We start from the raw sequence: 10,893 nt of genomic DNA, 5'->3' as shown, positions 1-10,893 counted from the left end.
ATGCAAGCACTGCGATTTACAAACACCGCACCATTCACAGCAAGGGACTCCAGGAGCCCTGCACCATAGCAGCACGGTCCCTGCTCGGGGCGGGAGGGCAGCAGCCAGGCCGAAGAGGCACCGCAAGCCCAGGGAGGAGCCGAAAGCCGCCTGTCGCTGCGCCCAAGCCCGGCGCTGCCCCCGCCTGGCCGCGACGCCGAGTGGCTGCGGCGGCCGCAGGCCTGGCCCGGCCCGAGCCGACCGGGGAGCGCGACGGCGGCGCCCGTCACATGGCGGGCGGGCGGGCGGGGAGAGGCCCGGCAGGAAGTGAGTTCTGGTTCCTGGGTTAAGGTGCTCGCAGGAGCGAGAGCCCTGTGCCGGGAGCGGCCGCGGGCTCCGTGAGGCGCTCGTAAGTCTGAGGTGCTGCTAACGCCGCTCCGCTGCCTCCCGTGGGGAGCGCCGGGCGCTCGGCCTCGGGGCTGCCGGGCGGGCTGCGGTGCCGGCCTGCCTCGGCCGCCCTGCCCCGGCCGCCCTGCTCTCTGCCCTGCTCTCTGCCCTGCTCTCTGCCCTGCCCTGCCCTCTGCCCTGCCCTGCCGTGCCTTCTCCCTTCCGCGCTTCCGCCGGCCGCTCTGGGGCAGCCGCTTCCCTCGCGGGAGGGAGCGGGGCTCCGGGCAGCGCCCCGGGGCTCTGGGTGCCGCGGAAGGGGCCGGGGCTGCGGGAGCGAGGGCAGCGGCGGGCAGCGCCCGCGGCTTCGGCGAGCGGGGGAGCAGAAAACGGTGGGCTGGCGGCGCCGGCCGGGGTGGGTGTGCCGCCCCAGCGCCCGGTAAGCCGCTGCCTTGCCCTGAGCTTAGAGGGCTGGGACGGTGCTGTGGTCGCGGGGGCTTTCCCTGTGCGAGGCAGGGCTTCTGTCCGTCAGAGCCAGCTCCCATCTGCAAGTGCAGTGAGCTCGGTGATTGCCTCAACAGGTTTCCAGTCCCCATGATGATGGCAGTGTAACTTACAAAATATTTCCATTGGAGAAACTGTTTTGAAAGCAGAAATATGTAGAGAAGTGCTTGCTTCTGGATGGCATCTATGTGCTCATATGAACCTATGAGAGGTAGGCACGTGTATTATGAATGGATGTTTGTATACACATGATTAGCTAAAGCCCTGTTTTTTTTGGTACTGAAGGCGTTTCTGAGGCACTGTGAAAACTCAGACTGTGTCTCTGTAGTGACCTGTGGTGCTGGGTTTCAGGATGTGCGCAGCAGAAGGTTGCTGGTTTTTCTATTGGGGCTTTTTTGGCATTCGACTCACAGAAAATTCATATTGCTGCTGCTGTTTTTTTCCCACCTGTGCCAGTGAAATGTTTTCCATTTGAAGCAAGTATTTTAAGAGCAGCTGCAGGTTTCCTTGAGTTAGTTTACTTTAAGGTTTGTCTTACAACATTTGCTGTATCCAGTTCTTTTCCAGTGTTCAAGTCTGTACTCAAAAATGAAATTCAAGGTCCCACTGCCGTTGGTCTGGCAGCACAACACTCAAAGCTACTCACATCTACAGGACTCCCTTATCAGGGAAACAATGGAGTTAATCTCTGTCTAATTCTGTCCTTGTTAGATTGAATATAGCATTTTGTATTGCTGCATCTGTTCTGACTTCATATTGTGTTAATAGTTGTGAAAGACTCTTTAGGATCTAATGAACATCTAGCATGTCAGTTGCTAAAGATCAGGGTTGTCAGCTTTGGGCAGAACACGTTCCAGTAGCTATATTGATGCAGCATAACTGAGCTTGGTTAAAATAGTGGGGGGATTTGTTTTTTTTTCCTCCTAACTGGATGAAGGGAGCAGAGAAAATGACAAGGAACAGTTGGCAATTTCCTTGATAAATATTGATGCCTATGGAGGAGAAGCAGGAAAAGGAGCCAGTTTTTTCTAATTGCAAGGAGTTCTGGATATGAGATAACTGCTTCTTATGTGATCTATTTATTCCAGCAGCAGGCAACTCAGGGTGTGACTACAGAGCAGTTTAATCCAATCTAAATCTAGACTGCTGCAGTCCTGCCCACGGCTAGTCTCATGTTCCCACTGCCTCCCTGTGTTGGTAGTAGTGCTCCAGCAGCCTTGCACTGAACTAGCTCCTATTTATTATTTTTTTTTTGAGGAAGTTGGCAGCTAGTTCTCTGGCACAACTCAACTGTGTAGCATAAAAACACTGACATTGGTTCAAATAGGTGGCAAAAATACATGGCCTGAGATTGGGGAAGGCAGGAATATCTTTGCCTGTGGCAGTGTAGACTTCTGTCACCCTTACATAACCAAGACTTCACATTATGATTTCAAAGTTCATGCTGCCATTGAAAACAGGAATTCTGTCTGCCTTTTGCTTATGTTTTCTGCTCCTACGTTGGCTTTCTTCTGTGATGCAGGAGCTTGTGCTATCACGCAATTTGAAGTGGTCCATGAAACTAAAAAAATAACATGGCAAAAACACCGTTAGCATCTAGTTTTAGGCTGGCTCAGTTCACTGATATAGTGTACAGCAAAGCTGCTTGTGCTTGCAGAAGGGTGGGGTGGAAGCAGAAATGAGTGTCAAGAGTATAGGGGAATACAGGACCAATTCCTCTGATAACAGTTCCATCTCTGTCACTAGTAATTAATTTTAGTGCTTTCTGCTTTCTTACGTGGAGTCTGGGTTTTAGGGAGCTACCAGGAAATTAAGAATTGTGGACGTTTTTTCCACAGAAATGGACCATAAGCAACCATTCTCCTTATTCTTACCTACTGAGTAGAAAATAAGGCACAGTGCTACAATTTTGTCTGCTGAATCCATTGTGAGGGTGAATCCATGGTGAGGGGCCTGGAGAACAAGTCCTACGAGGAGCAGCTGAAGGAGCTGGGCTTATTCAGCCTGGAGAAGAGGAGGCTCAGGGGCGACCTTATCGCTCTCTACAGATACCTTAAAGGAGGCTGTAGAGAGGTGGGGGTTGGCCTGTTCTCCCACGTGCCTGGTGACAGGACGAGGGGGAATGGGCTAAAGTTGCGCCAGGGGAGTTTTAGGTTAGATGTTAGGAAGAGCTTCTTTACTGAAAGGGTTGTGAGGCATTGGAACAGGCTGCCCAGGGAGGTGGTGGAGTCACCATTCCTGGAAGTCTTCAAAAGACGTTTAGATGTAGAGCTTAGGGATATGGTTTAGTGGGGACTGTTAGTGTTGGGTTAGAGGTTGGACTCGATGATCTTGAGGTCTCTTCCAACCTAGAAATTCTGTGATTCTGTGATTCTGTGATTGTTTCTGGTACCAGCAGTCCAGATGAGAGTAGAACTTTTTGTTAATGTTCGCAGTCTGAATCAATCAGTCAGTAGAGGACTGGTAGTTAGGCATAAATTTAGAGTGCTGTGTTTTCCAAATTGAGATTGAATTTGCACACCTTCATTTTCTACAAACAGTGAGTTGTCTGGAGCTGAACCCCATTCCCTCTATTGGAAGCTGAACTTAGTCTTTTAAATCTGCTGCAGTCAATTTTTGAAGTTACCTTTTATACGTACAGGACACTACAGTTGATTAAGTAAACTGTAACAAGCTAAGTGTCTTCTGGAGAATTTTAGAGAAGTACAAAATCAACATCAGTGCAAACTCTTAAAGTTTTTAAGCAATGTGAGAGCACATTTTCGATCACTTTCAGCTATAACAATACCCTTCCTCAGTTTAGGACCTGCCCATGCAGACAAATGTATCTGATTTTTTGAACTACATAAAAAAGTCCTTCATTTGAAATTGAAAGGAAGTCTACCATCTGTTTAAAGATGTGTCCCAGGTATTAAAGGGAATGTTCCAATTAGTGGAAGGTTACTCTATGAGGGATGCAGAGGGTGGATGAAGTAGTTTTTGTTACTAACTGTGTTGTAAGACAGTAAACATGTAACTGAGATTATAAACTAATGAACTGGTGTTTAGAAAACAAAAACTTTTTACATGAAACAATGTAGATGTTACACAAAACTTTGTGAATTTCAATAATACTTGTTGTACCAAAGGGTCCCGAAATGTTTCCAAGCTGTCAAAGAATTTACTTTAAAGTAATAAATTAAAGTAGTAAATATTACTAATAAAGTACTGTCATGCTGGAATTCAGACACAATTGATTTTGCAATATACGCGCATCATTAAAATGTTATCAGGACAAAAAGGTGCAACATCCATACAGTACTACATTACACTTTCTAGGGAAGTCAAACCACTTTTTTGTATTAAGCATCAGTGATGTAGAAGATATTCAAGAGCAAGAAAAAATGAACAAAAGCTTCAAGTTGCAGTCCTTAGGATTTTTGCCACGGTCCAGGACAGGTTATCCTCATCTCCTTCTTGCTATGGCTTATCCTCTCTTGACTGCCTTTTTCCTTAGTAGTGTCTGTGGTTTATGCATGATCCCAGAAGATAGTGATAGGTGACAGTGGCTGTTCACACTTTGTACTGTGAGGTAACCATGCTAATATTGAATTAGGAGAGGAGATGTGAGTTACTGCTGGGTTTTTGTTGTTGTTGTTTTGTTTTTCCATAGTGCTGGCCCATTTTTTCTGTTTTTGAGAATTCACAACCTATCCTCTATTACAATAAATTTTAATCCTATATTTTTTGTCCTCTATTGTTATAGAAGTAAAGGATCTGTGTCTTAAAAGTTCAGTCTCTTGAAATTGAAGCCTGTAACCAGTTAATATTGTTGTAGTCTTACGCCTCAAGGTTCATGAGCTTTATTTTCAGGAGCTGATACTGAAATTGATCACAAGGAGTAAAAAGTTGATTGTAATATGTGAAAAGGTCTGAGTCGTACTGGTTGATATTACTAATTTTTTAGATAAAAGATGTTTTAATTCACCTTTTGATGCTGCATGTGTTTTTGTTTTCAAATATGGCATAGAATAGGTTGCGATGTGACCTAATGTTATTAACTTTTTATCTTTGTATTGATTAATGCCAAAAGCTGGGTTTTGCTTTGTTTTGTTTTAATAATGTCTGTTACTTCACAATTGCAGAAACAGTAAACTGTTGGAAATTTTATAAATTTAGGTAACTGGTGATCTGAACCAATTGTAATTCCCAGCCCTCAAACACTGTAACTACGCATACATTTACAGGTTCTGTGTATCCAGAATTTGATTAAAAGTTAACCCGCTTTTAGTTAGCTTTTGTTTAAACCTATTCCTGAACATAGAATTAAATGTTGAGATGCAGATCTGTAGTTCAAACTATTATGTGAGTTAATGCTCAAGCATACTGTATATATTGCTTGAATCTGATAATAATACAAGTGATATTATGTTTATTTTTAGTTATATACTTCTTTTTCTTAGTTTTCTTTTTCCTTCTGATTACTTTTCAGGTCTTTTAACTTGACCATCCTTTCAGTGATGAAACAACACTGGGAATTATGGACAAGAACATCGGAGAGCAGCTTAATAAAGCTTATGAAGCCTATCGGCAAGCATGCATGGATAGGGACCATGCTGTGAAAGAACTACAGCAAAAAGTATGTGTTGGGTTCTACACTGTATTTGTAAAGCAACCCCTTCTGTGGAGGACTGTAGATTTCGGTTTCACTTTAGCTAGGCACACTTGAGTACATCTGTTGAAGTTGAAAATTACAGTTATAAGACCAGGCCAGTAAACTGCAGAGTAATTCATTAAGGTGTGAATGTAGTAGGTGACTTTCTGGTTTTCAACATTTTATTTATTTATTTATTTATTTTAAAGATAAGAAAAGTGTTTTCTGTTTTGAAGGATTAATCAAGTCTTTGAATGTAAGCAGCGAAGATGTATATGCAAGTTACCCTGTTTTAATGAAGGATATCTTGAAATTTCTTTTGATTTACTCAAAAGTGAGCAAATTTTAAGTTATTACTGTAAATAGCTTAAACAAATTAAGTTATTAAATAGCTTAAATTAAATAATTTTGTGTTAATGGGAGAATATGCCACATGAATTTTTAACTTACACAATGTAAAAGCCAAAGGCCTTAGTGTGTTAAGTACTGCACAAGCTCTTAGGACAACGTAGCTTGAAACAGTTACAGCAAACTTAACTTACAATGATTAGAATGTGTATTGATTTTTAAAAAATACTCGATCTATACAATTTTTCTTTAATTATGAAGCAACAGAAACAGATTCTGGAGGCATCCTGACCAGTAAGGAGCACTTTTGAATTCTTATCTAGTTTGCTGTTGTAAAAAAACATTGCTTCAGCCAAAATTCTTCCAGGACTTCTCATCATATGTGCCAGCATATTGCAAAGCTATCAGTTTCGGGCTTTGTGATACAGATTTTATTGTGCTTATACTTCGCAGCAAGGAAAACTCTGTTAGCTAACTGCAAGGCTTGAATGTTTTAGACAGGACTTTCCAATAATTCAGTAGAACAGGTAGGCAGGGACATTATTTGGGGGCAGGTGAACTATACTCGATGTCAAGTTATATATGCAGTAGTACAATTGGGAGTAAGGAAATGCCTACTAGAGAGCATTCAGATAGCTGGGTATCATCTTACCATCCATGCTCATGTCAAAATAAACTAGCCAAGGCACTGCAGAGTAAGTATCAAGTCACTCATCCACTGTTCAGCCTAACTACACGCATAGTCTGTTGCAGCAGTGCTGATGCAAATCTGTAGTTTTCTGCACTTAACAAGCACAGGAAACAAGTCAGATATATTTTGTGCTGAAATGGCAAGTAACTTAACAAAAGGCAACATACTTCAGAATGTTTGAGAATCTTTTGAGTTCCCTCTCTTGTGATGAAAAATTAATTATTTGAAGGAAAAACAGTCAAGATAATACTTCTGGGGTACCTAACTACCTGAAAGAAATTTCTGCCATAGAAAGAAGACATCAAATACAAGATCAGGAGATAGCTCTCTTCAAGTCCATGGAAGAAAATCAAAAAAGTGTGTGAGATCATTAGTGTTAAGTGAACTAAATGCTTGCAGTATTTCCCTCTGCATTTTCTCAGGTTCAGAAATCAAAGGCCAAAGCCTTTTGTAAAGGATTGCCATTTGTTCAAATTTGTGCCCTAATCAAACTTTCAGTAGTTGATTCCATGACTTCAGAAGAGAATGGAAGTATTTTTTCAGGAAGAGTTGATACTAGTTGGGGTATTTTTGTTTGTGTTGTTTTTCAGTCTTTTTATTCAAAAAGCATGAGTTTGGTTTGACCTTTGTACGGTGCCTGGCTATAGTAAATTCCTCTGTTCATTGTGTGGCCTTCACACATTGTTGGATTGTCCACCATTCTGTTGTTAACAGTTTACTACTTAAGTTACCGATAGGCCACTTGTTTTGCCAGTCTCTAGAGCTGGGAGCCATGTCAAGCACACAGAAGCCAGAGTCATCTCGGCCAGATGGTGTTTGATACAGATGGATGGTTGGTTGTCATGCAGATCTTCTAGTTGGTAACTTGTTGCTGCCATCTGACTCAAGGAATAATTTGTGCACACTGGCTGTCAAAAGCATCTTCTCTTCTGTCTGTTTTAGCTGTCATGTCTGTGCTCTGTACAGAAGTGTTGACAAGACATTGCTGTTGTACATTTTCAATTTGGTTCTCAGTGATTTTTCTGCTTCATGAGGTCTCTTGGTAGCTGCTGGAGTGTACTGCTCTTTGATCACTTTTTTTGTAAAAAAAAAAAAAAAAAAAAAAAAAACTCTCATAGTACAACTACTACCTGGCCTTTTAAAATAAATTTTGTTTCTAGGTTTATTCCTGCCTACTTCACAGACGAGCATATTGGGCAGTAGGGGTGTGTGGAATTTAAACATGACTGAGATCAGAGAATTAGAAAGCAGTATGGATAAATTATAAATAGAAGTGAAGATATACCTGTCTTGTCCCAGGTATTGACCTGTTCAATAATAGGCTTATTCTTAATTCCAGACAAATTCAGTGCATTTCTGTAAGTTTCCTTGCTGGGATTTCACAAGTTTTCTTGCTTGTTTTTAGTGCTACTGTAACTGCAACATTACGGATGTGCTAATGAAATAATAGTTCTTGAATATTAGCATCTTCCTGCCACCTGACCATGTGTTCAATTAACTGACTGTCTAACAACATTTATACTCTTCAGTGAAATGGAGCAGCCTTACTGAGCTCTGTATGGCCTGGTTATAGCACAAAATAGAGTGTAACTAGATGAAAAATGGGGCTGATTGGCTACTCTTATTTTCTGCTTGTTTGCTTCCCCTCCCCCGCAGTTTTCTATGTTAGAATACCAAGTCTACTGCACTCAAAGAAACAGGCAAAATCTCTGTACATAGGCAATAAGTTACTTGCAAGGTTGTAGGGAATAAGCAATGTTGATTTAATTTAAAAACCTGTTTCTGAAAGCCAACTTCTGTATAATTTATTTGTTAGAAAATACAGGGGAAGAAAGTTATATTTTTCTATGGATAAACTAACTGACCAGCATTCCAAAGAAGTAAATGCTGTAGGTCTAATTTTAAACCCTATGTCTTCTATGGCTATGAAAGAAGATTACTATACTTAAGTTACCCTATCCTTTATAACTGCTAGAGTTGAAACAGTTACTTAAAATCAGGATTTATTTATTATACCTTTTCTAATCAGTGCAGTCTCAAAAGTACAAACTTGCCAAAGGTGACTGTAGTTGGGTTTTCATGCAGAGGTCCACAACTACAATCATCTTTAAAAATCAGAGCTGTTTTTTATATGCTAAATAGGAGACCCCTAGTCAAAACAAAATAAGATTAATGCTAATTAAATTATATTTGCAGACAGAGAACTACATGCAGCAAATACGTGAACAGCAGGAACAGATAGAGCTTCAAAACAGCATTATTGCAAAACTGAATTCACAGTTAGCTGCTCTGAATGCTAATAGAGGTATGTACTCCAGTCTGCACATTATTTCTTTTTATGCTTTGTTGCATTGATGAATAGTTTTGACTTTGTTGCTTCAGCTTTTACAATATACATCTCTCGGAGCACTATCATACTTTTCTGCGAACGTGAGAGTTAACACAAATGTGCTGTTCCAAAATCTATTTATAAAATGCAACACTTCTGAGGTCTCTCTGTATCCTCTTCAAGAAGTGGTGAGATTTTCTTTAGATGTAGAACCTGCTCACACTGAAGTCAATAAAAGTTACGAAAATATGGGTTCAAATCAATCACTAGATAAAGCATGTCACATACTAACTTTACCATTATCTGTTAATAAGTTTAACTCATAGGTTGTTCTAGATGTGAATGCTATGGTTTATGTCTTTTACATTAGACATAACCTGTGATGCTGATCTAGTGGATAACTGAAGCTTTATAGCAGGTAATTGTCTTTCAAATCAAATAGTCATTGATGGATAATTTTCTACTGTTTGACTGTATTACACAAATAAGAGTCAGAGTAACCATGTGTTAATCTGCCATGCTCATTAAATATTTATTCACACTAGCCTAACACTCCTGATTTTCATAAATAATAGCAAAGTAGTTGGCTTTTACTTTTAAGAATACACGTACATTCATTATTGCTAGATTAGTTTGGCATTGTCTCTAAGCACAGAATTGGGTTTCTCTTGCTTGTTTAGTGTGAAGGCTTGCTAAAGGAAAATAGAGAATTTAATGTCAGCCTAGAATATTTGGATTTTGCTTGTACTTAGAAGCTGGATGGGGAAGGATGCAGTGACAATCAGTTGCTTTTTATTTTAAGGTAATGTGCATCCCTACATTTTGATGCATGAAGACATTGAAGCCTCCAACTTATCTTTTAGCCAGCTCTCTGAAAAACTGAACATAGCAAAACGAAGAGAGAGACTCTTAAAGGTATGGTCATCTGCAACATGTTTAGCATAAGATCACATTTGTGCTCTGATGATACTATGAGAACCTAAGGAGAGAACTGAGATTTTTTTGTGGTTGAACTGTTCTTCCAATACGATATCCTCACCTGAAGTGCGTGAGTGTGGTGCCCTGTAGTCTGATTAGTTGAACTAAGCATCTGTCTTTGATCCTTCTTAGCGCAGTTTTTGTTTGCTCCAGCTCCCTAGAATAATTTTCATTAGAAAACAGGAACTCGCTTATTTATTTCTTAACCTGCCAAAATCACTGGTCAAGAAGGGGCTCCCTCTTTCCCTCACGAGAGCTATTCACCTTGCAGCCAGTCTGCATATTTTTGCAAGAAGAAATGAAAAATCTGCACTCAAAGAGTGATGAGGTGGGAAATAAACTATCCATTGCTCTGGAGTTGCTGGTGATATTTTTGATTTTTTTAAATAGCTAGTTTTAATATAATCTCTCTTCTCTCTTCACCTATTCACTGAAGTAACACTTAAATTTTCACCTCAGCCTGTTGAGAGTAACAGGAATAAGAATAAAACGGTAGTGTAGAGTAGACAGGAAATACCGTGAATGAATTTTGCATGTTGAGCAAAGACGGTGACAGAGATGCACAAAGTTGCATTGTTCTTATCCTCAATCATCCTACTGTGTTTTGGGGAGCTGTTATGTAAAGCAGGAATCTCTTATTTTTAAATATGAGTCTCCATAACAGGGACTTTGTAAGGCAATGTTAAGAAGACCTATATGAAATCAGGCATTTGATTTAAAAATAGTTAGCTTCAGAATTTATTTCCTAAGCCTGAGCTATGAACAAACGAATTACACTAAATTCACGGAAATGCAGTTTTTAAACAGAAATTTTAATTTTAAAATAACTGTCTTGGATTACTGACGCTTATTTAATTATCTTGAAGAAATCTCATTTAACACTAAGCCTTTCCAAACATTTTAAATGTACTGTTGTTACTGTTGTCAAAGATTTATATACGCTCCATTTTTATTTAAAAAGTAGTCTATATAATTTTTCTACACTAAAATCTGCAATCACAAAATGTTATTTTTTTCCTGACCTATGCATTTTATTTGTAGTACAAC

At 40.3% G+C, this 10,893-nt stretch overlaps 1 protein-coding gene across 2 annotated transcripts in view; it reads left to right on the top strand.

Moving 5' to 3' along the window:
• The first annotated feature begins 256 nt into the window (after positions 1-256).
• The window catches only part of TANK (TRAF family member associated NFKB activator), a 28,315-nt gene continuing 17,678 nt past the window's right edge, over positions 257-10,893 (top strand). Inside the window, exons 1-5 of one of the 2 annotated variants that reach the window (XM_035331534.1) lie at positions 257-388; positions 945-1,078; positions 5,339-5,485; positions 8,736-8,844; positions 9,671-9,783. In XM_035331534.1, coding sequence (XP_035187425.1) covers positions 5,387-5,485; positions 8,736-8,844; positions 9,671-9,783 — 321 coding nt within the window. In that variant the 5' untranslated portion in view covers positions 257-388; positions 945-1,078; positions 5,339-5,386. The remainder of the gene's footprint in view (positions 389-944; positions 1,079-5,338; positions 5,486-8,735; positions 8,845-9,670; positions 9,784-10,893) is intronic. The other variant, XM_035331535.1, reaches the window with a different exon arrangement.

This window comes from Oxyura jamaicensis, chromosome 7 (genome assembly GCF_011077185.1).
Source record: "Oxyura jamaicensis isolate SHBP4307 breed ruddy duck chromosome 7, BPBGC_Ojam_1.0, whole genome shotgun sequence".
Classification (NCBI taxonomy): domain Eukaryota; kingdom Metazoa; phylum Chordata; class Aves; order Anseriformes; family Anatidae; genus Oxyura; species Oxyura jamaicensis.
This window is presented reverse-complemented; position numbering and strand designations above follow the sequence as displayed.